Source organism: Tachyglossus aculeatus, chromosome 11 (genome assembly GCF_015852505.1).
Source record: "Tachyglossus aculeatus isolate mTacAcu1 chromosome 11, mTacAcu1.pri, whole genome shotgun sequence".
NCBI lineage: Eukaryota > Metazoa > Chordata > Mammalia > Monotremata > Tachyglossidae > Tachyglossus > Tachyglossus aculeatus.
Genome location: NC_052076.1, coordinates 41,107,628 through 41,135,318, shown reverse-complemented (window position 1 = coordinate 41,135,318; position 27,691 = coordinate 41,107,628). Strand labels below are relative to the sequence as shown.

At 41.2% G+C, this 27,691-nt stretch overlaps 1 protein-coding gene across 1 annotated transcript in view; it reads right to left on the bottom strand.

The window, feature by feature from the left end:
• Positions 1–4,002: 4,002 nt before the first annotated feature.
• Positions 4,003–27,691, bottom strand: part of ATP2C2 (ATPase secretory pathway Ca2+ transporting 2) — a 103,436-nt gene continuing 79,747 nt past the window's right edge. Inside the window, exons 12-27 of the mRNA XM_038754318.1 lie at positions 24,369–24,493; positions 23,627–23,724; positions 21,542–21,643; positions 21,171–21,260; positions 19,107–19,208; positions 18,193–18,349; positions 14,486–14,656; positions 12,648–12,745; positions 12,520–12,570; positions 12,022–12,188; positions 11,816–11,884; positions 11,604–11,720; positions 7,485–7,632; positions 6,876–6,974; positions 6,480–6,621; positions 4,003–4,500 (exon numbers count right to left, since the gene is read on the bottom strand). Of these exons, the coding sequence (XP_038610246.1) occupies positions 4,382–4,500; positions 6,480–6,621; positions 6,876–6,974; positions 7,485–7,632; positions 11,604–11,720; positions 11,816–11,884; positions 12,022–12,188; positions 12,520–12,570; positions 12,648–12,745; positions 14,486–14,656; positions 18,193–18,349; positions 19,107–19,208; positions 21,171–21,260; positions 21,542–21,643; positions 23,627–23,724; positions 24,369–24,493 (1,855 nt within the window). The 3' untranslated portion in view covers positions 4,003–4,381. The remainder of the gene's footprint in view (positions 4,501–6,479; positions 6,622–6,875; positions 6,975–7,484; positions 7,633–11,603; positions 11,721–11,815; positions 11,885–12,021; positions 12,189–12,519; positions 12,571–12,647; positions 12,746–14,485; positions 14,657–18,192; positions 18,350–19,106; positions 19,209–21,170; positions 21,261–21,541; positions 21,644–23,626; positions 23,725–24,368; positions 24,494–27,691) is intronic.

Here is a 27,691-nt window from a genome sequence, read left to right as displayed (position 1 = left end):
GTTTGGAAAGCACAGGAACCTGAGGTGTGATTATAAAGGTAGGGCCCAGAGCCCCTAACCTTGGTCTGGAAGAAAGACTAGGATGGAGCTGGCCTGTCTGGCAAACAGCCTAGGCTGCATCCTGCACAATGTAAAGACAGATGTTACGGGATTGAAAGGTGCTGTTTGACTCAGACCTCAGCAGAGTCTGAAAATATGGGGCATGTCTTTCTCTGACCTAAGCCATCCTACCTTGGACTGACTTCTGGGGTGCTGAGGGCCACATGTTCACCCTGGGAGTTGTCAAAACTTGTAGTCCATTGGGTTAATGATAATTTCTGCATAGTTGTTTCAATGCTGCTATACGCGGAAGGTTGCAGTTGTCTATGAAGCCCAGGCCCTGTGCTCCTGCTGATTATTAGCAGTACAGTTATTAGGGGTTTAATAATTTATAATAATAATAATCATTATTATTAGGGGTTTAAAACCTGATTGTTCCAATGCAAGTAGATGAGAGGAGATTTAGATTTTCCTCTTGCATTTACACTGGAGAACACATCTGAAATAAGCAAGGGACTAGAGTGTCTTGAGCTTTTATAAGGCCCAAACTCTGTGGGTATTTCGTGCTAAATGTCTACTCGCCTTGTATGGAATTGGAGTGAAAATTAAGTGAATTTAAGGAAAGAAATTGCCTAACGGAGATTTGTTTCTGGGGGACTTTATGGTCATTCTTAAAGGGAATGCTGGGGAATCTTAAGCCAAATTGTTACTTTATAAAGCCAAAGGACCCAGGGCCTGAGGCTTCAATCTGTGTTGTGCTGTTAAATAATGCATTTTATATTCAGTGTGTATTGTCTAATATTTTTGGTTAAGAGATTTAATCATGTAGTGAAAGGGTAAATATATTCTGTAGCTCTCACTAGTACTTTTTAACCTTGTCTTTAAATAAAACCCAAACTACAACTTTTCCTTATTATGCAAAATGCTTCTCTCATTTTTTCTCATGGTTCAGAACATAGAGTTAACCTCTCTGTTTCCGAAATAGAGACTCTTCCCAAGGATTCAGATATGACTAGTAACCTGGCTGATCTACTCTGTTAAATCCCACATCAGCGCTGGCTTTGGGTATCTCGAGGTGGCCTCACATCAGTGTTGTGAAAGTGGAGAAATAGTCCTGTCATAAGAATGCCAGGTGTGCAGTTTTTCTTTGCAGGACAAGTTGCTTCAGAAGGGACATTTCAAACAACTGCATCGTGACCCTAAGAAAAGAAGCACTTTCGAATGGCTGGTAAGTTTCTTTTCTCAGCACTGTTCACGCAGCTGACCATTATGAAGATGACGCTACTGTTGGCAGAATCCTATCCCTGGGTGTGAGTGTGGCTGAGATGCGTGAATGACACAGCCTGCTTATTTGGGTGTATTGCTGTGCTGCATTATGGATTTATCCCATTCAAGGCCTGCCACTTGGTGCTCCAATAATGAGGTTTTAGAGTCTACAACTACCCTACAACTATAGGATAGTTAACTCCTATCCTTCCCCTACAAATCCACCAGACTAAAACTCTCCCCCTCATCAAAGCTGTTCTCAAATCACATCGCTTATTAGTGCGGTATTCGTTAAGCACTTGGGAAGATACAAGATAGTCAGATCGGACACAGTCACTGTCCCTTATGAGACTCACGGTTTAAATGGGAGAGAGAACAGGTATCGAGTCCCCATTTGGCAAACGGCAAGTCAGAATTAGAACTCAGGTCTTCCCTGATGCCTTTCCCAACACATTTGTCTCCCCATTAACAAACTTTTTTTTAATGGTATTTGTTAAGGGCTTACTGTGTGCCGGGCACTGTATTAAGTACTGGGGCAGATACAAGCTAATCAAGTTGGACACAATCCATGTCCCACACGGGACTCACAGTCTTAATCCCCATTTTACAGATGAGGTAACTGGGGAACAAAAAAGTTAAGTGAGGTGCCCAAGGCCACACAGCAAAGTGGCAGAACTGGGATTAGAACGCCAGTCCTTCTTACTTCCAAGCCCATGTTGTAGCTTCCCAATTATCACTTCAGCATTAGTGTAATCCACATCACTTCTGTACCTATGAATTTGGCTACTCTGCTATTAAAGCATGCACTTATCTACCACGCCATTTCTTCTTTCTCCTCATACCTAAATGATTTCAGTGTGTCTCCTCCATTCAAATACAGGATTCCATCTACTAACTCTTATACTCTTCTTAGTGCTTAATATAGTGTTATGCATCCAGGAGGTTCTTAATCAATCAGGTATTTATTGAGCACTTACTGTGTGCTATATTAAGCATTGGGAGAGTACAAGAGTTGGTAGACATGTTCTCTGCCTATAAGGAGCTTAAGGTGTAGAGGAGAAGACAAATAGTAATGAATACTATTGACTGGAGTGCCAATCAGTATATTTCCAAGCCTAGAAATGATAAAATACTTTTACAAGTAGGGGAAGAAAAAAAGTTCACTTTTATGAACACTTTCAGGAGTCAAATAGGGAAAATGAAGATCTTACTGCAACTGTAGAAGTCTACTACAATTTTCAGTGCAACTGATTTTAACCTAGAACACAGCTTTCGAACTGCTCGTGCCTCTTCTAGCTGTATTTGAAGTTGAAGTCTTACTTACCCTAAGCTCCATAATCAACTTCTCACAAGAATTAGAAGATATTAAAATGGACCTATGGTGGTACTGAGCAATAGGTAGCTGCTCTAACTTTTTTTTTTTTAAATGGTATTTAAGGGCTTACTGTGGGCCAGGCACTGTATTGGGGTAGATACAAGCTAATCAAGTTGGATACAATCCATGTCCCACATGGAGCTCACAGTCTTAATCCCCATTTTACAGATGAGGTAACTGAGGAACAAAAAAGTTAAGTGAGGTGCCCAAGCAGACAAGCGGCACAGCGGGCATTAGAACGCTGGTCCTTCTGACTCCGAAGCCCATGCTGTATCTGCTAGGCCAAGCTGCTGCTTTTCCCAAATAATCACAGCCTCAGGTTGGAGATACTAAGCCTTGAATATCTCTTTTTAGATTGCACAAGCAAAAATGACTTACACAGGAATTTATAAGAACAAATTAAACTCTGCAAAGGAAAAACTTTTGAACAACAACAGAAAGAATAATCATCCTACATGCCAGACAGTGCCATTTTAATTTTCTATTCTATTAGTCCATTTCCTCTTGTTAATAACCTTTCAGTCAGCCAGCCAGCAATAAGAGCACAGACATTATCTTAGCTGCACTTTTGGCTAATGCAAAGGCCATGACGTACTGCAACCCAATCCTTCATTCAACTAAAAGACATGCTTAAGTCTGGCGGAAGCCTCAACGCGGAAAGACCGAAAGCTCAGTTCTTGACTGACTCCATGGTAGGTAACACAGTAAGCGCTCAATGAATACGATTGATTGATTGATTGACTGATTATTTATTTTACTTGTACATACCTATTCTATTGATTTTATTTTGTTAGTGTGTTTGGTTTTGTTCTCCGTCTCCCCGTTTTAGACTGTGAGCCCACTGTTGGGTAGGGACCATCTCTATATGTTGCCAACATGGACTTCCCAAGCGCTTAGTACAGTGCTCTGCAAACAGTAAGCGCTCAATAGGATTGATTGATTGATTAATAGCAAAGAAAGTTTAACAGCCTCTCTCCTAACCTTAGAAGATATGTTCATGAGCGTTTCTCAGGAGTTTCTAGTTAAGGTTTAGGCACTCAACACAGTGTGCTCACTTAAGAAGTGTGGGCCTGCCTTAGAGGATTAGTGGAGTGAGTGCTTGTCTCCTTTGCCTGGGACACCCAGTACCTAATGTTTAGAAGGAGCTCAGTTTCCCAGCCAGGACCAGAACTTGTCCTCTTCCAAAATTAAAAAAAACAAAAACAAAACAAAAAATTCAGCCTTCCCTCCTCTTCGTCAATCTGCAAATCAGCCCTTCGGTGAGGCCTCAGGGAAATTCCTGAGTAAAGGCAAAAAGAACAAAAGCAAGATGGCCTCATTTCACTCTAGTTTAAAATACCTTAATAAATTTTATTAATAAAAATCATTGCAATTTAATAAATAGACTGAGTTTTCTGTACAGGTGCATCTGCTTCCCAGAATGATAGCCCTTTAAGAAGTAGTGGAGAGAGACCGAAGCATTGGGAGTGTACAACAGATGACTGGATGAAATCAGAATTGTTTGCTGAAAGTTGACCTAGTTATGGAAGAATCTCAGAGAACAATAATCAAGTGTTGAGAGTCAATGGGCTATTTACCTGGACAAGTGTTTCCTAAAAATCCTTCTGTTGAAGAAATGGGCACGTTTGAAGAATTAGGAAACAGTCACAGTGTCAGTAAAAATATATATTACTTATGAAAATGTATATTGTTTTGAGTCTATTATACATCTTCATGATGAATCTTTATTTTCTTTGTTCGGCAGCAATACTTTTCACAGAGTTTGATGAGTTCAGACAGGACAAACACTGACGAGGATAGTCCCGTTAAAAACAACAGATCTGTCAGGAAGGGAAAAGAGGGAAAATACAAGTCATTTGCTGGTTATTTTTCCTTCAACAGTCTTTACCTACCATTCTGCACAACTCCTGCCACCTGAAGTCCAACCCTGACAACAACTTTCCAGAAATCTCCATTTAATGGGGATGTTAAACTTCCAGCTTAAAGCTCACCTCTCTTGTTCTACACTTCCGTCTGTGACTGTTATGGAAAACAAATCAGGGCAATCATTTCTGTAGACAGGGGACATGTCTGTTATATTGTTACATCATACCCTCCAAAGCGCTCAGTACAGTGCTCTGCACATTGTAAATGCTCAAATTCTACTGATTGAAGCCTCACTATTCATTTTATCTACAGTCCTGTAGTCAGATTTTGGAGATTACGCTTTTAAGCATGCTTCATATTCAGCTGTGAGCAGGGAGGCACTGTGCAAGGAGACGGAAAACCTTATGTGAGTTGGGTCAAGCCCCTTCCCGTTTCCCTCCCACGGTCACCTCCTTTGAACTTGTACTGCCCTCCCATAATTATTCTTCCCAATCAGTAATTCACTTTTTTAAATGGTACTTGCTAAGTAATCACGATGGGCCAGGCATTGCACTAAGCACTGGGATAGATACAAAACAATCATGTTGGAATTAGTCCCTTGCCTACCTGGGGCTCAGTCTAAATTGGAGGGAGGAAGATTTAATCCTTATTTTACAGGTGAGATAACTGAGGCATAGAGAAGTTATGTGACATGCTCAAAGTCCTAACAGCAGACAAATGACAGAGCTGGGATTAGGAGCCAAGTCCTCGGATTCCCAGGGCCCATGCTTCTGCCGCTAAGCCACACTGTTCTCTAAGCTTAAACTCTTTCCTAATAAGGGACCCTCCATCTTACTCCCAGCAGCCCTCATAATAATAATAATATTATTATTAATAATAATAATAACAATGATACTGGTATTTAAGTGCTAAGCACTGTACTAGGCACTGGGAGAGATACAGGATAATCAGGTCCCAGATGGGGGAGGTTAAGAAGGTGGGAGAACAGGAATTGAACCCCATTTTGCAGATGAGGGAACTGAGGCACAGAGAGGTTAAGTGACTTGCCAAGGTCACAGAGCAGGCAAGGGGCAAAGAAGGGATTAGAACCCAGATCCTCTGACTCCTCTTTCCACTAGGTCATGCCGCTTCTGCTCATAAAGCATTCTGGTTACCGCACAACCATGCCCCTTTGGCAAAACTCCCTTGGGAACTAGTCTAATCCCTACCTGTGTCACACTGTATCTACATAGAAGTATTTCTTGGAAACTCACTAAGTGCATAGTACTAGATTATGTGCTTGGGAAAAATACAATAAAAAGTCAAAAAAGAGACAGTCCCTACTTAGTAACAGCCCCTTCGCTTCTCCGGGTGGTGGGGAAGTCAGGGTGAAGAAGTGTTAAAAGGCTTCTTCCCATCCCTAAAATTATGAATGTGGAACAGATGGTGAGACAAAACAATTAAGCTTAGTCTCTTCCAGCACACTCAATTCCTCAAATAGAGTGTAAAGTCTTTGTGGGCACGGTAATTTCCAACGTGCTTCGTTCAGCATGTTGTTCCCTCCACTCCAAAGGGTGTTCAATAAATAACCATTATTGTTGATAATTGATAATCCCACAAGAGTGGGATGACGCTTCTCTAGGCCTGGGGCTGTTTCAAAGAAATAGGTATGGCAAGATGGGCATTTCACTGGGCAAATGAAAATGCTAGGACAGAAAGGGTGGGACAGCAGCTGAATGACTCTGTAAAAGCTCCATTCATCAGCAGTGGTATTTATTGAGCACTTACTGGGTGCAGAGCACTATACTAAGTGCTTGGGAGAGTACAATACAAAAGAGTTGGTAGAGAAGTTCCCTGCCAACAATGAGTTTACGGCTTAGCGGGGAAGTCCACAATGTAAAGTGTGATGAAGCTATTATTACAGTCTTCCTGGATTTTGGCCAGCGTAACTTACCTAATGCTCCCAAATTTTCAGTCTGAAAGATCTTCTGTAAAGGTGGAATGTAGATAACAGCCATCTGCCCTAGAATAGACCCAAGCGCCGAATAAAGGAACATGCGATTCCTGAAAAACCCAATCTCAAATATCAGCTTGGTCTGAAAGAGATCAGAAAGCAGCATTTTCCATTTGCGTCGTGGGCGTGAGTGTGCATTTTTAATAGCCATCCGCTGTCACCCAAATCAATTCAGTCGTGGCTAAATGTATGACTGTAACTAGGTTTATAGCGTTTCCTTGTCCTTTGGGGAGTCCGTGTATACTCATTCATCAAATATTGACTTACAATAAATGTAGACGCTGTTTTTATTTCTAAACTTAATAGTTGGTTGTTGGCACGGCCACTGAGCCTCACCTGAGAACGGCACGTCAAGGCATTGAAGAGGTCAAAAAACACAAAGCAAGTGAATGTCATTGTGGTTGTTCTGGGCGTGATCTCCTTGCCCTCGGGAATCTGAATACACATAGGCAAAATAGAATTACATGAAAGAAGAAAAATTAATGAGTCTTAAATTCATTTCCTAAGCAGCCCAGTGTAATATCCCTCTGTTTGAAGGCAATCAATTTTTATGAAAACCATCCAAACTTTTAATCTAACTTTTATGGCATTTCTCAAATTATATTGCAATTCAAATCCCGAACACCCTCACTGTCAGAGGAGCAAAGAAATTTGAATGCATCTTTAACTAAAATTAAACCCAGGAACACTGTAGTGGCTTTTTCTACAGACTCACAGACTGTCTAGGGCAGATAGTTGTCCCAATAAAATTAATAATGGGATAATTATTAAGCAAAACTATCTTAAAAACAACTTACAGGCAGTTAAACACAACATTCAGGAGCCAAAGTGTTTAATCCTGTGGCAAAACTGAATAATAATATTAGAAGCTTACATCTGGCCTCTAAGTGGAATCGGTATTTTCTAGGTGCTGCGCGGAAAAACGTGGGAGACAGCTTTTCTCACCTCTTTCCAAAAGACAAAGAGAGTGCCACTGATGATGATGATAGCAGATATTAAAATTTTCAGGATCAATGCTCTGCTGAGAATGGTATCTTTAACACTCCTGGGAGGCTGCTTAATGGCGTCTTTATCAACTGGTTCCACTCCCAAACTAATTCAAAACAAAAGTGCAATGCATTGAGTTTTTTTAAAAAAAAAGACCTTGGAAATTTTCTTTCTTTTACAAAATGTTTTTCTACCATTCATTAGGTAGATGGGCTCTATGGGAGAGCAAAATAACCTTTTTATTAAGGCAACCACCGTGTGTTTTCAGTTCCAGGAGGTGAAGGGAAAATGTATAATGTAATTATTTTATATATTTTTAAATTGCTAAAACCAGAATCAGGGGTAATAACAAGATCACTTAAGACTGTTTAAGCTGTTCAATCCAAGCTTTATTTTTTTTAAACCATATTTGTTTAGCGCTATGTTCCAGGCACCATTCTAAGTGCTGGGGTAAGTACACAGCAATCAGGTTGGAAACAGTCCATCTCCCACATGGGGCTCACAGTCTTAATCCCCATTTTATAGATGAGGTAACTGAGGCACAGAGAAGTGAAGTGACTTATCCAAGGTCACACAGCAGACAAACACTGGAGCCGGGACTAGAATGCTGGTCCTTTTGAGTCCCGGGCCCCTACGCCACACTGCTCTTCCCCTCTAAGCTTCTAGTGGGCAAGGAATGTGTCTACCAACTCTATTGTATTGTACTCTTCCAAGCGCTTAGTAGAGTGCTCTGCACACAGTAAGTGTCCAAAAAATACCATTGATTTATTTGGGATATTTTCAATCAATTCTATTTAGAGTGCTTACTGTGTGCAAAGCACTGTACTAAGCACTTGGGCGAGTACAATAATAATAATAATAATGGCATTTATTAAGTGCTTACTATGTGCAAAGCACCGTTCTAAGCACTGACAACAGACACATTCCCCGCCCACAGCCCACTCACAGTCTAGCGAGGAAGACAGACTTTAACATACATAAAAAAAATACAGATATATACATATGTGTTGTAGGGATGGGAGGGAGGATGAATGAAGGGAGCAAGTCAGGGGGATGCACAAGGGAGTGGGAGAAGAGGAGAGGAGGGCTTCTTGGAGGAAATGTGCCTTCAATAAGGCTTTGAAGCAGGTGAGAGCAATTTTCTGCCTGATACGAGGAGGGAGGGCATTCCAGGCCAGAGGTAGGATGTGGGTGAGAAACACTGGAAGCATGTGGCCTTTTCAACTTTCAGAATACAGTGGAGGCCACAGCTGCGGCTCTGACTTCTGGGTCTGAGGAGTCTGCTCCTCTAGCTTGAGTGCCTTGTACTGTTCTGGTCATATTTACCATCAGCCACGTCTCTCATATGTTTGTTTCATCTTTCCTTAGGTGTCTCTCGCCACCCCTCTCCATGCCTTAGGCTGGGAGCTGCTAAGAGGCCTTGGGCTATGGCGCTAACTCAATGAGTACTTCTTTCCCAGCCCTTAGAAAAGTGTTCTCTCCCTACTAAGTGCTTAATAAATATATGCCTACTACTACTAGGTCTAGCGGCCCTGACATCTGGTAAGTTTTGGCCGTTCTGAAAAGTGGATAAAGAGCCTACACTGATAAGGACTGTTAGATCAGAATGGGAGGGCTTTATCAGATCCCTTCCCCAGCCCAGGTGCCATCCTGTCCAGCCCAATCTGTGCAGTCGTGCTTGGGGGATGCAACACGGATTCTAGAAGCTGATCAGATTCTGATGCTCAGGGAAAAACCGTTTCAATTGCCGACGCTTCTGAAAGCACCAGCGGAAACCCTGAAGTTGTTCATTCATAAACACCTGTACACATATGACTATGTACTGGTAGCACACATGTGATTACACTTGCTGTAGACTGAGCACGGCTCTGATTTCATCCACAATTAGTCTACGGAAGCAACAAAATGCAACATGGCCTAGTGGAAAGATCTTGGGCCTGGGAGTCATCATCATCAATCGTATTTATTGAGCGCTTACTGTGTGCAGAGCACTGTACTAAGCGCTTGGGAAGTACAAATTGGCAACGTATAGAGACAGTCCCTACCCAACAGTGGGCTCACAGTCTAAAAGTCAGAGGACCTTGGTTCAGCGTGGCTCAGTGGAAAGAGCCCGGGCTTTGGTGTCAGAGGTCATGGGTTCAAATCCCTACTCCGCCAACTGTCAGCTGTGTGACTCTGGGCAAGTCACTTCACTTCTCTGTGCCTCCGTTACCTCATCTGTAAAATGGGGATTAAAACTGTGAGTCCCCGTGGGACAACCTGATCACCTTGTAAGCTCTTAGCACTTAGAACAGTGCTTTGCACATAGTAAGCGCTTAACAAATACCATCATTATTACTAATCCCTGCTCTGCCACTTGCCTGCTGTGTGACCTGGGGGCAAGTCAATTAACGTCTCTGTGCCTTACTTTCCACATCTGTAAAATGCAGATTCAATTCCTGTTAAATCTCTTTCTGGAGACTGTGAGCCCAACATGGGAGGGGGACTTTCAGACCTGATGATCTTGTCTCTACCCCAGCATTTAGTACACTGCTTGGCACATAATAAGCACTTAACAAATAGTGTGGCTTAGTGGAAAGAGCACAGGCTTGGGAGTCAGAGGATGCGGGTTCTAATCCCAGCTCTGCCACTTGTCTGCAGTGTGACCTTGGGCAAGCCACTTAACTTCCCTGTGCCTCAGTTACCTCATCTGTAAAATGGGGATTAAGACTGTGAGCCCTACGTGGGACAACCTGATTACCTTATATTCATTCATTCAATCGTATTTATTGAGCGCTTACTGTGTGCAGAGCACTGTACTAAGTGGTTGGGAAGTACAAGTCGGCAACATACAGAGACGATCCCTACCCAACAACGGGCTCACAGTCTAGAAGGGGGAGATAGACAACAAAATAAAACATGTAGACAGGTGTCAAAACAGAACAAATAGAATTATAGCTATATGTACATCATGAACAAAATAAATAGAATAGTAAATATGTACCAGTAAAATACAGTAATAAATCTGTGCCTACCCCAGTGCTTAGAACAGTGCTTAGCACATAGTAAGCACTAACAAATACCATAATTATTCTTACTATTGTTATTATTAATAAATACCACACTATTATAAGGAGATCAATGTATGTGCCAGCCTGCATCTGGCAAATCCCATATCCAACCAAGGATCAGTAACAGGGTCAAATGGCATCATTGCCTGCTGTTTCCTGGGTAGCACATAATCCAATGCTGCAAAAAGGCTGGCAAGTCCTATGCAGATTGAAAGACAGTATGTGATGCCAATTCTGCATCAAGATTTACCCCAAACTGATGGGATTCGGGATTCAGGAATGATAGTGTCCAATTTTCTTTATGACAATGTTCTCGACCTTTCCCAAACTGAGTATTTTACTTCTGGAGCAGTTCAGCCAACAGCACCTAAACTTAATTCTTAACAGCTCATGATGGGCAGGGAATGTGTCTGCTAATTCTGCTGTATTGTACTCTCCCAACCGCTTATGGAGCTCTGTGCATATTAAGTGCTCAATAAATACCTTTAATTGATTAACATCAAGTGGTTAAAACTGATTCACAAAACTTGAGATCCTAAAACACAGTCAGACCAGCACTGAGACAATGTTCACCCATCACGCCTTTGTCGGGCAAGGATGGTGAGGAGAATCAACACGAGAAATGCATTAAAGACACCATGGAACAAAAGTGCAAACGATATGACCCAGAGGTGGATGGGTGTGAGACAGCAATCGAAGACATTATCAGTCTGGCATCCAGAAATGAGGTGACCACCTCAGTGCAGAGATTTTGGTCAGATCTTAGGACCGTGAGGAAAAGAAAAATGGTGTCATGCATAAGCAGTAACTGTTAGCTAAACGGCCCCTTGCTAAAATACCCATAAGTATGAGGAATCTGGTCAGGAACCAAAAGAAGACTGAGTACTTTGAAGTACTATAAAGCTCTGATTAATCATGTCTGCTAACAAATAAAAACAAAACAGAAAAACTCCACTGTCTTGGACATCCACACTGCTCAGATAACAATGTCCCTTAGGTAAATACTCAGATTCATCAACTTAATTACCTTTGAGCTGGGGGTCCATCCATAATAATGTTGATCCACAGAATTTGCATAGCGTTGAGTGGATTTGGCAAATTGAATACTGTGGAGAGAGTAATTAAGCTCAAAGCTGAAATACTCCTGTAATGTAAAAACAGGCACAGGGCACTGTGAGTCTCAGATTTCCAGAGTGGATTTGGTTAATAAGAAACTTCCTCTGAGGAGTTGCTACTTACGTGCTAAGCTGAAACCGAACAAAGTTTTTTATGTTGTAAAAAATTCCCTTGCCTTCCTCAACTGCGTTCCTGGAAGACAACCGGACATAGCTTTCAAACTAACAAGTACTTGTGGAATCTTCCACTACCCTGCATCAAGCCAAACAAATGGTAAGAAGTACTAAGGGCAATACTCCTGCCCTCCAAATGTCTGAAATGTAACTTACATTATAGTGGAGAAATCATCATCCACCAATATCATATTGGCAGCTTCTTTGCTGACATCCGTCCCCGTCTGTCCCATGGCAATCCCAATATCGGCAGACTTCAGGGCCACTGCATCATTCACACCATCCCCTGTCATTCCTACGATAGCGCCAGACTCCTGCAAAGCCTGCGGAAAAGCCCAGAATGTTCGTGTCAACGGCATCATGATAATTTATGATGAAAATTGCCCGTTGAGAAAAATACATTCTTCCATTCTGATTTTGGAAAATTGAATTCCAAAAATTACTTGAAATGCCAATACGATACAATCAACACTTGGCTTTTTCAATCAATCAATCAATCAATCACATTTACTGAGCGCTTACTGTGTGCAGAGCACTGTAGTAAGTGCTTGGGAAGTACAAGTTGGCAACATATAGAGACGGTCCCTACCCAACAGTGCGCTCACAGTCTAGAAATCTGAATGGCTTAATTGCAGTTGCAGGAACCAGACATACCTTTATTATTTTGAGTTTGTGCTTTGGACTTGTTCTGAAGAATACTGACACCTGTAAGAGAAATGTGGATCTAAATCAGATTACGGTACGAGCTGAAGACAGATCTACAAAGTCTTCAAACGGCTTACCTTTCTAACTTTGGCAGACAGCTCTGGCTTAGCCATGTTTTCCACCTCTTCTCCAGACATGGCCTTTAGCTTTCCATTGCCCAGACCGATGTTCCTGCCTTCAAATGAGAACTGGGGTCAGTGCTTCCTGCTGCACAGCTTCCAGTACTGGCGCAGGTAGTAAAAGTTGAGAGGGAGGAGGAAGAGAGGGCAGAAGGAGGGCTCCAGAAATAGATGAGGCTGGCTTGGTTGCCCCTTTCACCATGAAGTTACTTAGACTGTGAGTCCCATGCGGGACAGCGACTGTGTCCAATCTAACTCATGTCTATTCCAGCACTTAGAACAGTGTTCAACACATAGTAAGCACTTAACCTATACCACAGAAAAAAGAAAAAAGTTTGCCAGCAGGTTGTAGCTCCAATCTCCATGACCCCACCAGTTGAAGAAATGCTGGAGGGAGTCTCCTCATTTCAGCTCCTAGAGATTTCTAGTGGCCTTCGTCATTTCCCCCAAACTTCTCCAAGAAGAGGGACTCTCCCTTTCCTGAAGCCAATGTCTGGCATTAGGGCCACTGAGTGGGTGAGGAAAAAGACCGACAATCCTCATGGGAACAGAAATAAAATTTCATCTGGAATTTCATCTGAGAATACACTTCACAGTCTGGGTGAGTCTATGTAAATGACCTCCACAGCATTCCCAGATTCACCGGAGCCCTCGGGCCTATTTCATGTGCTTTATACCCTTTGCTGGCCCTTGGCGTTAACAACAGAGGAAAGTACCAGGGAAGGCAAACCACACGGGATTCCTAGTGCAGTTCTAATCAACTCTAAGAACTTGGGTGAGGATTTCAGTTTCCTGATGGTCAAAGGAAAAGATCTTTACCTTATCTCCTTGTAGAGGCCATTCTGGGGACTGATGAGACAATGATCCTGACTTTCTGGCTAAGGAGAGTTAACTGCATCTGGAGCTACAATAACTTTGAGGTTGGGAGAAGGACAATCCTTAGTGGAAGAGATAAGATCAAACCCTGGGTTTCCCCGAAGCTGTGAATTCTTTGATAAATGCAAATCCATCCTTAAATACAATGTGCTTACAAAATGCACCCTGGTTCTGAGCCTCTGAGTCAGTTACTTGATGGTATTTATTGAGTGCTTACTATGTGCAGAGCCCTGTACGAACTGCTTGGGAGTGTACAATATAACAATAAATGGACACATTTCCTGCCCACAACGTTTACAGTCTAGAGACTACACTGTACTCTGAGGACTCAGAGTAAAATTTCTCAGGGTGTCCAAGTCCCTCAAATAAGGTAAATTGGCCCTGTCAGCGCTAGTGGAGACCTGATGAGGACAAATGGCCAGCGAGTAGTGCCTGTAAGGTGAGAGTCCTATCAGGTAAGGACAACTTCCTGCCCGGTACATGGAATCAGGTTTGTCTTTGGGGTCAGCATAAGAGTTGGGGGGCTGTTGGTGTGGGGATAGGGGATGGCCAATCTTGAGAGAATAGACTGTAAGCTCTGTGAATGCAGGGTCATGTTGGCTAATTATTGTACTCTTCTAAGCTCAAAGTGCAGACAACTGTACTCCACAGGTACTTGATAAAAATCATTGACTGCTGTTAGCCAGCTCAGCTTGGGTTGATGAGGCAGACTCAAAAGTGGGGATTAGAGATACCCAACTCCCAAAGAGTTCACTGTTTCTACATAACCCAGTGGAATACTCAGTATGGACTTAATCCATGAGGCAACATGGCTAATAATGCAATTTCTCCTGAAAAATTCAGTCAGCAAAACCCGGCTTCTTGCTCTCCCTCAAACCTCCCCCATTCCCAACCCCTCCCTCTCCATTCTTGTTTGTTACCTATAGCCAGAGCAGTGTCCAAGGCATCTCCTGTTATCATTTTCACAGATACGCCGGACTCGGAGAGAATCTGAACCGCTTCTTTCACTCCAGCCCTTGGGGGATCAATTATACCAACGAGACCTAAAAATGTAAGTCTGCCCAGCTCTGGACCTGAAGCAAGAGCTAAAACTAATAAGAGACAGAGATGTAGTTCACGTGAGTTTCAAAACCAAACTATAAAACATTCCACAAAACAGAGTCTAATTTGCCTGTGGGTGGGGATTTGAAACTCCAATTTGCTATGTGTATAGAGGATAAATATTTTTCACTCCATTATTGAATGGGCCACCTATCGGTTGCCCATTGGGAGGTTTAGCCAAAGAGATACTACTGAAAAGAATGAGAGTGAGAGTCAATCAATCTCCAATCAATTCATCGTATGTATCAATCACCTACTGTGTGCAGAACACTATACTAAGCAATTGGGAGGGTAAATCATAACAGTATGAGAGAGTTGACAGAAACATTCCCTGCTCGCAATAAGCTTTACAGTCTAGAGGGAAAATCTACACAGTGTTTATTCTTTAAGGCAGGACTGACTTAATACCTTAGTATACGAAAGGTGCTGGAGACTCATGCCTTGGTCGCACAGTGGGGTGGGCGGCTGGAACGCTCAGCTGGGCAGGGGGGAGGTCCATCCCCTCGCCCCCTGCTAACTCACGTCATTCATTCATTCAGTAGTATTTATTGAGCGCTTTCTGTGTGCAGAGCACTGTACTAAGCGCTTGGGAAGTACAAATTGGCAACATATAGAGACGGTCCCTAACCTGCTCTCCATCTTCAACCCAGCTTGCGCACTTGGCTCCTTTGATGCCAATCTTCTCATTGTGCCTCCATCTTACCCTGGCCCACTCTGGCCTAGAATGCCTTCCCTCCTCAAATCCGACAGACAATTCTCCCCCCGCCTCTCCCTTCAAAGCCTTAAGTGCTTGGCACATAGTAAGCACTTAACAAGTACCATAATAATAATAATAATAATAATAATAATAATAATAATGTATCATCATATATTATATATTATTATATATAGTATATTATTAATACTACTACTAATAATAATAATAATAATGAAGGCCCATCTCCTCCAAAAGTCCTTCCCAGACCAGGCCCCACTTTTCCTCATCTCCCACTCCCTTCTGCATCAGTCTGACTCACTCCCTTTTCTCTTCTCCCCTCCCCGCCCCACAACATTTATGTACATATGTGTCATTTAATTTATCTATATTGATGTGTCTGTCTTCCCCACCCCTAGACTGTGTGTTTGTTGTGGGCAGGGATTGTCTCTTTATTGATGTCCATACTTTTCCAAGCGCTTAGTACAGTGCTCTGCACACAGTAAGTGCTCGATAAATAAGACTGAATGGATGAGTGAACGAACCCAATTCTGGTGGCTTTTCTCATTCTGCCAGTAGCTCAAATTCATTACATTCTTCTTGCAGTACTGAATTCAGCTTAGTTGGTGTTAAACTCCTGCTTTCCACTACAGAACATGAAATTTATTAGAGCTAGTGAAATGTGTTAAATTTTTTTTTTGCTTTTTTTTTTTTTTTTTAACAAGAGCAGCATGGCCCAGAGGAAAAAACATGGGTTTGGGGGTCAGAGGACTTGGCTTCTAATTTTGGCTATGCCAGTTGCCTGCTATGTGACCTTGGGCAAGAACCTTAAATTCTCTGTGCCTCAGTTTCTTCATCTGTAAAATGGGATTAAATCCTACAGCCTCTTACTTAGATTGTGAGGCTTTTGTGGAAAAGGAGCTGTGTCCAACCTGATCATCTTGTATTTACCCCAGCATTTAGTACAGTGCTTGGCACACAGTAAGTACTTAACAAGTATCATTATTATGTTTTACAGCAAATGCATGACAGCAGGTGAAAATTTGGGAATTGTTGTTTTTCCAGACATATATATTAATATAGTATTCTAAAATTCTTAGTTGGTCAAATATGGGTACTTACTGGATAATATTTTTCTTTATCCTTGGGCAGAAAAAAATAGGGATTATGAATAAGAGTGGTTTTCCTTTTTTAAAGGAATTCAACTTTTTTGTTCTTTAGAGGTGGTTTCTTGGCCACATGGGGAATATATAGAAGCAATCAACCATGACTTAAAAGGTGGGAAAAAGAAGGGCTTCAGTCTCCTGTATTTTACAAACTCTTTCGCATTTCCTGACAGAGTACCAGAATAATCAATCAATCAATCGTATTTATTGAGCACTTACTGTGTGCAGAGCACTGTACTAAGCGCTTGGGAAGTACAAGTCGGCAACACATAGAGACAGTCCCTACCCAACAGCAGGCTCACAGTCTAGAAGAATAATTCACAATAACAATGAACAATTGTGACAATGGTACTCAAATGGGACAAATTCCTTTGCTCATCCTGGAAAAGTCAGCCTGCTTAAAACCTGATCTTCAAATGCAACCAAGGGTTGATAGTTTGTGGTTTCTTCCATTGCAAAAATGCATGTAGTTGTCAATGAACAACTGTGTGGGAAGAGTGGGACTTTGGAATTAACATTTTTGTGGAAAGAATTATTTCTTTATATTTCAAACTTTTAAGCTTATTAAAGGCAAATACAGTGTTCTGCACATAATAGGTGCTCCATGAATACTATCAATTTACTGACGGATTGATTTATGCTAATGAATAGTGAAAATAGTTGACAGTTGTGCAGTTGGATTCTTATTTTGCTACTGCAGAAATTGATTGACTGACTGAATGGTATTTCTTCTTATCCACCTCTTTTATGTTGTTTTTCTGTTTCATCCTTTCCTTATGCATTTGTTGCCAACCCTCCCTGTCATTCTTAGATTGAAAAGCAGCATGGCTTAGTGGATAGAACACAGGCCTGGGAGTCAGAAGGACTCGATCACTTCTCAGTGCCTCAGTTACCTCATCTGTAAAATGGGGATTAAAACTGTGAGCTCTGCGTGGGACAGCCTGATCACCTTGTAACCTCCCCAGCGCTTAGAACAGTGCTTTGTACATAGTAAGCGCTTAACAAATACCATAATTATTATTATTATTATCTGCTGCGCTGCCTTGGGTAAGTCAATTAAATTCTATGTGCCATGGTTACCACATCTGTAAAATGGCGATTAAGACTGTGAGTCCTAAATGGGACAGCGATTGAGTCCAACCTGATTAACTTGTATCTCCCAAATAGTATAGTGTCTGACACACAGTAAGCACTGTCCCCCTCTCCATCCCCCCATCTTACCTCCTTCCCTTCCCCACAGCACCTGTATATATGTATATATGTTTGTACATATTTATTACTCTATTTATTTATTTATTTATTTTGTTTATACATATCTATTCTATTTATTTTATTTTGTTAGTATGCTTGGTTTTGTTCTCTGTCTCCCCCTTTTAGACTGTAAGTCCACTGTTGGGTAGAGACTGTCTCTATATGTTGCCAACTTGTACTTCCCAAGCGCTTAGTACAGTGCTCTGTGCAAAGTAAGCGCTCAATAAATATGATTGATTGATTGATTAAATACTATTCAGAAGAAGAAGAGCCCCTGGAGGGCTCATCTGTGTCCTTTTCCTTAGTACTGACAACAGTGGTTTGCACACAGTAGACACTTAATAAATACTATTGCTACTGCATAAGAGTCAATTAAAGACTTCAAATATGATTATAGTGAAAACCAGTGACTGACCTCGCAAACCCAGGGCTCCCATTCTCTTTTCTTCCTGCAGGCAGAAGGATTTCTGCTGTGGAGTGAGAGGCAGAGGTATTCCACCATTATTGTACATGGTACAGTAACGAATCACTTCCTCAAAAGCACCCTTCATGAAGTAAATTTCTTCCTGCTCCTGAATCAAATGAAAGACCGGGTCACTAAACATCAGAGTACCTTAGAATAAAACTTCACAGCCACTTGACCCATTTCTACCTCTCTCCCCAACAAATTCACTTTCCCATCCTCCTGAACTGCTCCTTTCTCCTTCTTCTGGGGCAAACCTCTCAACTTGACCCCTGAGTCTCATCATCAGGACAGCCCGTGAGATAGACAGCCCATATCTCACAGGAGCCCCAAAAGCTCCTTGGGGTGCAACAGAACCTCCTCAAGGGCAGTGAAGGGAAAAACGGCTTCCTTCTGACTCCTCTCTTCCCTCTCTGCTGGAAGCCTGTTTCAAATGGAAAAATTGTTGCCCTTCTTGCAACCTCCCCCAGGCACTTTGGAAATCTGTTGGAAGGGAAGCGGAGTGGGCATGCTGACTGAATAATTACCACTGCTGCTCTTCCCCCTTCCAAATACCAAAATGACAGAGCCCTGACTTTGCGACATCGCTCTGCTGACAGAGCCCAAGCACAAAAACAGCTATGTATAGCAGTTCGTACACAGTGAACTTAATCTGAACCCCACCTGTACCTTTAGTTCTTACTGCCTTGAGCTGTCTCTGCAACAGGAGATTTGGGTTCACGGGGCTGGGATTTGTAATGTGGAAGGAGAACAGAGACAGTTTAACTCCCAGGAGCTCATTGGAAAATAGCATTTTCTGCAAACAGGCTACTTTATATGGATGTGATCTAAAACTTTACCTTTTTAGAAATTGGTGCAAACTTTACCTCGTTTTTCAAAGCGCACTTTACTGCCATCCACTTCTGTTCTGAGCTGAATGGGATTTCCTTTTTCCTTAGGTACATATCTTTTATATCACTTAATTCCATCTAAAATAATGAAACAAGTTGGGTTGTTAGGGCAGAAATGGACTGCCTAAAATGAATGTATGCAAAAACTCAGAAAATTAAGATATAATCCAGTACCATCTGACATGGGAGAGAAGTCAAAGATGCGAAAAATAATTAAAGGCCATTTTCCATTAAGTGAACGTTTAAGTTACATAGTGTCCAACTAGAAAGGGTGATTAGACAATTTAATCAGAAAGTGGTAGACCTAAAAGCTGTTATTATTCACTGCTATCATCAATCAATCAATCAAATGTACTGAGCACTTACTGTGGGCAGAGCACCGAACTAAGCACTTGGGAGAATACAGTACAACAGATTGCTAGACATATTTCCTGCCCACAATGAGCTTACAAGTCTATCATTCCCAAGATTTCATAGTCTTGTCCTTATGCAGGAACTTCTGGCCCCTTTTTTAGCTTCAGGCTAGTAGTCTAACCAGTATAACAGTGAAATTAGTTCATTATTTTGGGGAGCATTTTAGAACTCAGCAGCCACAGCAACTATCCCAAAGGAAGAATGAGAAATTGGTCCTAAATTCTCTTCTGAAACCTTGAGCTTGAAAAAAAGCCCCCGAAAGAATACTTTTCCGCCTATTGAAACTGTAAAAAAAAATCGTATCATGGAAACATACTCTAGGGTAGAATTTGAGGTGCTTAAGAAAACTTGTTTCCAACATGGTCACGTCTATGTGGAGCAATGTGGTTTTGTGGGAAGAGGATTCAACTGGGGGAGGTCAGCTGATCTGGGAACTATTCCTCACTCTAATAATTTGTGTGATCTTGGGCAAGGCACTTGATCTTTCCAGGCCTTCAACTGAGGCTTTGAGCATCTTGAAAGGTCCTTATTAAGTGTAAACTATTAGTCAGCATTTTGGGGAAGTGATGATGAGGTTCTACCTTAAAATTTCTGGGGGTTTGGGCTTCTTGCTCTTCTCTTTTTGAACGCTCTGGTCAAGATCATGGTTAATTCTTGAATTTCCCTATTCCTCTGAGTTTTTAACAAATACTGAGAAAAGTATGAATGAATGAAAGAAAAATAGAGTGAAAAGAAAACTGTCTCATGAAATGTTTTAAATCATTTTAACATGAATGTCCTTTAATGAATATGGATTAAAAAATCCCAGTCAAGACTCGCTTAAACAATTTCCCACTTGGTATCTATTTTCTGCCTCTTTTTTCTATGCCCCTCAAAGTGAAAAAATATTAGCAAGTTTCACTGTATTTGAAAATGAAGCTACATTTTGCACGCTGACATTTGCATCTAGAAGAGGAAACTCAGTGCAACTTCAGACAGCTTTCCTGAACATATGGTGGATTTCTACAGAGATCCCAGAACAGGGCTGATAAAAGACAAAGCTGAGAGAAAAAGGACTAAAAGATCTCTTTCTCCAGGTCACTGCTTCTTACTTACACTATCAGTTCTCCTTCAGCAACTTAATAGCTGCAGGATGAAGGCAAAGAGGTGAGTTTACTCCCGAGGGGACTTATTAGAAGGGTAACTAAACAAAGCTGTTTCTGCAGTTGGGCAACGAAGGCTTGAGAGTGGGTTTGAACGTATGGTGAACAGAGAAACATACAAAGACCATTACAAAATGGCGAAGGAAATGAACAGGATATCTTGGAAGTCAATCTGCTTCAAAGACCATTACGAAGTACAGGTGAAACTTAAAATACTAAGCATTGCCCTGAAAGAGAATCTCATTATAGGGAGAAAAACAAAGACACAGTTGTAATAACTTGCACAAGTGATTATTTTTGGCTCTACAGAGCATTCATTATAACCACTAGCTTTCATTATATTGATTTCACCTGAATTGTGTTCGTCTGACATCATTTTATGGTATATTTTACAGGCTCCTCTTTTTGTGCACAGGGACTAAATTGTGCTAAATTAGTTCAATCACGAACAAAAGTAAAAAAAAAAACCCAGATGATTTCCTACCTTCATTGCCAGGGCTATTAAGGCTCCTTCGGTTGGTTGGCCCATCACCATATTTTTTCTGATTATAGCATTGTTTGCCACACAGCCAGCCTAAAAGCGAGAAATAACCATATGAATTTCAGTCACCTATACCAAAGACTAAGGTTCAGTCAAACTTTCCAGAAGACAGCATTTTCAATAAATATATCAAGGAATAAAAGCTACTCAGAAATTTCTCTCATTTCAGATTTTTGTAAATTGCTCTGGTTGGTTTTCTGACCTGAAATTGGGGTAAATTTCCCAGATGTATACCCAAACTTCTATGTACCATCACAGAGAAAGAGAATATCTATTAAATCCAATATAAAGCTTATTACCCGATTTATGCTTACCTCCACTAATTTTCCCACTGAGATACTGGAAAATTCCTTAATGACTTCATTTGAAGGCACCAGACACACACTTCCTTTTCCATTGTACCCAACCCCACTGACCTGGAATGGAAAGAAAAAATCAATCACTCTTAGCAATGGCACAGAGATTTGAGAATCAATGCTTTTTTCAAATATATTCAGCTTAAGGTGGCACTATTAGAATTTAGATCTGATCATAAGGAATGCTTTAAGCAGTAAAGCCTACTCCATTCTGGATGCTATATGTAATAACTTAGATCCAGCTTACCCCCAGGGAATATAGGATTTCTAGGCAAAGAGCAAAAACTGGAAAGATCAGTGTTTTTGTGTTTTCTAGTCTCTGAGAAGAGCACTCTTAACATCAGGCCTTATATTGGCCAGGCTCTCACAGAATCTCTTTTAGCTAGCTGCTTTTAGCAAGTCAGGTTTATTTATACCAATATTTATTAAGCACGTAGTAAATGCCAATCACTGAAGCGGACATAAATCCCACACAGGGCTTACCATCTAAGAGAAAAGAAAAACAGGTATTTTATTCCTTTTTACACATGATAAAACTGAGGCATAGAAAAGTCCTAGATCACATGGTAGGCAAGCGATAGAGCTGGAACTAGAACCCAGGTGTCCTGATTTCCCATCCTCAACTCTTTCCATTAGGCCAAGGCATGGAACTTAATAGTATAAATACTAATAACTACTATTATGATTAAATGTGACATGGAACTTGTTAATCATAAAGTATTATTACTAAGTGCCAATGATTTACAGGAAAATCAGATAGGACCAGTTGCAATTCACATGGGGTTCAGGATGTAAGAAGTAGAGAGACCAGTTAACTTGCTACCATTCAACAGATGGGGAAATGGAGATACAGCAGAGCAGCAGCAGCAGAGCTGGGATTAAATCCCAAATCTCCTGTCCCCCAGGGCTCTGCTCTTTCCACTGGCCATTCTGCCTCTCATTAAACCATCAGACTTTACCATAAAACCCTGTTTATTTCCTCTCATGAATGTACACATTGCCAATGTTCACATGATGTGAAATATACCGACTGTAGCAGGTAGATATAATTTCTGCTGCTGAACACCTGTAGGTCAAGGTAAGCATGAAGGTTGGGGGGCCGGGGGGAAGAGGTGTGTGTGTCTGTGTGTGAATTAATTTGGCCTGAAATAATACAAGCAGAAGCAGCGTGGCTCAGTGGAAAGAGCCTGGGCTTTGGAGTCAGAGGTCATGGGTTTGAATTCTGACTCCACCACATGTCTGCTGTGTGACCTTGGGTAAGTCACTTAACTTCTCTGCGCCTCAGTTACCTCATCTGTAAATGGGGATTAAGACTGTGAGCCCCACGTGGGACAACTTGATCACCTTGCACCCCGCCCCCCAGCACTTAGAACAGTGCTCTGCACATAGTAAGCGCTTAATAAATGCCATCATTATTATTATTATTATCCTTGAGAAGCAGTGTGGCCTAGTGAAAAGAGTACAAGTCTTTTAGACTGTGACCCCACTATTGGGCAGGGACTGTATATGTTGCCAACTTGTACTTCCCAAGCACTTAGTACAGTGCTCTGCACACAGTAAGCGCTCAATAAATACGATTGATGATGATGATGAAGTCTGGAAGTCAGCAGACCCAGGTTCTAACTCCAGACTCTGCCATATGCCTGCTGTGTGACCCTGGGCAAATTACTTAACTTCTCTGTGCCCGTTTCCTCATCTGTTGAATCGGGATTCAATACCCCTTTTCCCTCCCCTTTAGACTATAAGCCCCATGAGGGACTGTGTCCGATCTGATTAACTTGAATCTAACCCAGTGCATAGACTAGCATTTGACACATATAGTAATAAAAAAAATCATAATAATAATACCTACCCTATTGTGTTCTTCCAAGTATTTAGAACAGTGCTCTGCACAAAACAAGCACTCAATAAATACAATTAACTGGTTGACCACACAACCCCCAGAGGGAAGTAGTAATTTGATTTCTGGTGGATTTAGATTAGTGAAAGAGGTTTTGGTCAGGCACATTAATGTTTGGATCTTAGAATTACTGGCAGACTTACCTCTGCATGGAGGCCATCGGAAGTTACAAGCTGAGTAACTGTCATTTCATTGGCTGTCAGAGTACCTGTCTTATCTGAACAGATAACATTGCAGCACCCTAAAAAAATTGATCAAAAGTCAGAGAAAAATTAATTCAACAACTACATTTGAGGCCAAATGAACCATCAGATGTTTCTCTAACACAAGTTAGCTGGTTAAAAAAAATAGGATAAGACGACACAACTATCTACAATTGGATACATTTTCTGATGTAAAATGGTAAATCGTATCTAAAATATGTTTGAGTGTGCTGGGAGCCCAGTAGCCAGATGCCCTTTACTACCAAGTGTAAAACATTATTAACTTAGCAAATATCATTGACTCAGCATTGATTAGTACAGTGCTCTAAGCACTTAGTACAGTGCTCTGCCCACAGTAAGAGTTCAATAAATGCAACTGCTGCAAGAAGGAGGTGCTAAGCTCTTTGTAGGCAGGGAGTGTGTCTGTGTACTTTTATATTGCATTCTCACAAACGCTTAGCACAGTGCTCTGCACATGATAAGTATTCAATAAATACGATTGAATGAATGAATGAAAAATGATCTTGGAACAACACATACACTAGTACTCCAAGGGATTCTTCGTCATGAACTATTCCATACTGGCTGCCTGAACCTGACATCATATTGAGGCAACTGGAAAAGCAACAAACTAGACATGCAGGGGATTGGATTTCTAATCCAAGCTCTGCCGCTAATTTACCTAAGGTCTCCACTATCGGCAGCTTCTTCACGATCACTCGTTTTTTTGCCATCCTCAAAACTCCCAGCACCAGAGTAACGGTCACAACAATGGGGAGTCCCTCTGGTATTGCTGCCACTGCCAAGCTGGATACAGGGATAAAGATACGATAGACTTTTAATGATGAGGTATATAGTCATAATATAGTTCTGACCAGGAGTTCCATCTTCCTATTTCCCACTGCCTAATTCCACCTTCTTCCTAAAAGGAAAGTAAAACAACCACCTCAATCTCCATCTGTTAAACTAAACCTTCTTGAATTGTGTGAATTTTGAATTTTGTTATAAGTAAAATGCTATGACAGTAGAATATTAATAGCTCATAGATTTGCCCTTCAGTTCAAAGATCAGATGCTTACAATGAAACTGTATTCATGGGAGTGAGAGTTATTCTGAGAACCCCTTATACACCATGTACTTTACAATGCAGTTGGGCTCCTTTTCTGGCCCCTTGTGATTTGGGGTGAACATCACTCCGGCATCAGTGGGTGAGAAGGGAAATGTCACCAGTTTCTAATAAGTTACCACATTCTGATTTTCAGTGTTAAACTGCTCAGACAAAAGCTATGCAGGCATCTAATTTAGTTTAGGACACTATCCTTGTGGCAAAAGTAACCTGAGATAAATTTCAAGTTCCCATTTATGGGAAAAGAAAACCAGACAGAAATGCCACAGCTTAGGAAATTAGCATCTCACCATGGATAAGTGAAACCACTCAAATGGGGCAAATTTAAACTGTAAAAAAAACCAGCAGCTAATTGTTGCTGAATATTTTGCCCCAGCAATTACATTGACTCACACACAGTCACAGGTTTAAACTGCAGGAAGAGTTTTTCATTAACTATAAGGAAGAACTTAGTTCTTGGTGTTCATAACTGCTTGGATGTGGAAACTCCTTCTTAGAACATCTTTAAAAATGTGATAGCTGCCTGTGATGCTTCAATCATCTAAAGGGGAGAGGGTCAATTTACTTGGTTAGGGACAAGTCAAGATCATGATGAGAAGGTCTTTGGGCACTTCCCTCCCCAACCTACTTAGAGATGCCCATAAGAGCAGAGGGGAGTGTACTTCTAGCCTCCTTGCCCAGTATGGTGGCAAGTTCCAAGCTGAGGTACCCCTCTTAGATTTTGTCATTCATGTCTGGGGGTACTCTTGAATTGGAGTAGGGGGATTGAAAATGAGAAGAATCCAAAATGGGCCACACCTTAGGAGTTAAAAAAAAGCCCTATCCTTGAACTGCTGAATTAGACGATCACTCTCAATCCCTTCCAACTCTTCAACTTGATTCCATACAAAGTTAGCACACAATCATACATCTTTTGCAGACAGAGTGGGAAACCTAACGTCTTACATAAACGAGCTTTTTTGAGTTCATAGCCATGGCAGATAAGACCGACAATGTTAATGTTTGTAGAAGGATGTCAAATTGTTTTAGCTCAGGTGGTAGTTCACTTGAAATTTTATACTTGTCCAGTGGCCTATTAACCATCTCCAAAGTTAAAGAAGATAATGCATGAGGACAAATCCGATTTTATGAAATAATTCACTTTTGTTCGCTTGAGTGCCACTGAGTCCAGTGGCCTATTAACCATCTACAAAGTTAAAGAAGATAATGCATGAGGACAAATCCGATTTTATGAAATAATTCACTTTTGTTCGCTAGAGTGCCACTGAGTGCAGAACAATTATTAAAGTTGGTCTTCTACAGCAACTTCAGCTCGGTGGAATTGCAAAGGACAAATGTATTGGACACCAACACAAATCGCCAATGTTATTCACAATACCAGCAACCCACATAACCCCATGTTCCTCTAGACTCTAAGCTCAACGTGGGAAGGGAACGTGTCTACCAACTCTGTTGTACTGAACTCTCCCAAGCACTTAGTACATAACTCTGCACACAGTAAGCACTAAATAAATACCTTTGATTGACTGATTGATTGCTAAGCCCATACCCTCTACAAAATATCCAATTATGCTTCATCTAAACTATTAGTGACTGAAATTTTTAACATCAAAGAATCACGTGCCCATGTCTAAGATTGTAAAAAAAAATTGCTTGATTAAATAAAATAAAATTGGTTCTCCTCTATCACTGAGCCTTGCCCTACTGTGCCCCAACAAAACTATGCCATTATATTAAAAAACCCTGCAGGGAATTATCACACATGGTACTGAGACCTTATCTTCATAATTTTGAGGAGCTGGTATTGAATTTGAGTTTTTTATGTCTGCCTACAGCTAATGTACATTGTTACTGAACTTTTTAATATTCTTTGAACAGTAAGGACTTTCGACTTAAAAATACCCTTTTTGGATCTTTAAAGTCAGATAATTTTTTTTAAAACACAGATATATTAATTCCACTTAATAGGATATAAACAACCTTACAAATAAGCACAGAAAACTAATCAGTTCAAAAAAAAAATCTTTCTAAGTGCAGATAAGGGCTGTGGCCTTTTAATAAGCTCATATAAGAAATAGCCTGTTTCTCTTGTATGGAGAACCAGTCATGTCATCTCAAACCAGAAGCAGTGTGTTCTAGTGGATAGAGTGAGGGCCTAGGAGCCTGAAGGACCTGGGTTCTAATCCTACATAGCTACTTGTCTGCTATGTGGCCTGAGGCCGTATGCCTCAGTTACCTCATCTGTGAAATGGGAATTAAGATTGAGCCCCATGTGTGACATGGACTGTGTCCACTGTGATCCGTCTACCTACCCCAGCATTTAGTATAGTGCCTGGCACATAGTAAGGGCTTAACAAATACCTCTAAAACAAAATTATTGTTCCATATGCCAATAGATAACCTCCTAGCTCGTCTTCTACAGCTGGCCTTCTACTTTGCTAATTCTTTGGTGTTACCAGCTTCTAGAATCTACCTCAGTGTTCTTTTCATGGACTGACCCTTTCAGCCCAGAGTTGGAAAGCCTGCAATATGACTGCCAATGACAGCAACCAAATTCAAAACCCAAAAATGGGAGGGGGGGCAAGAGGCTGCACTGAAAAAAGATCACTCTAAAGCAAGAGTAGGGCTAGGTTTAGCTGTACCGTTCACTCATTCAATCATTTATTGAGCACTTACTGGGTGCAGAGCACTGTACTAAGCACTTGGGAGAGCAAAATACAAGAAACAGACAGTACTCCATGAGTTTCCAAGCAATTCCTCTCCTTAGATACAACTTAGTTCCAGACTTCATCAGTCAATAGAATTTACTGAGCACTTATTATGTACAGAACACTATACTAAGTGCTTGGGAGAGTACAATACCATAGAATTAGCACATA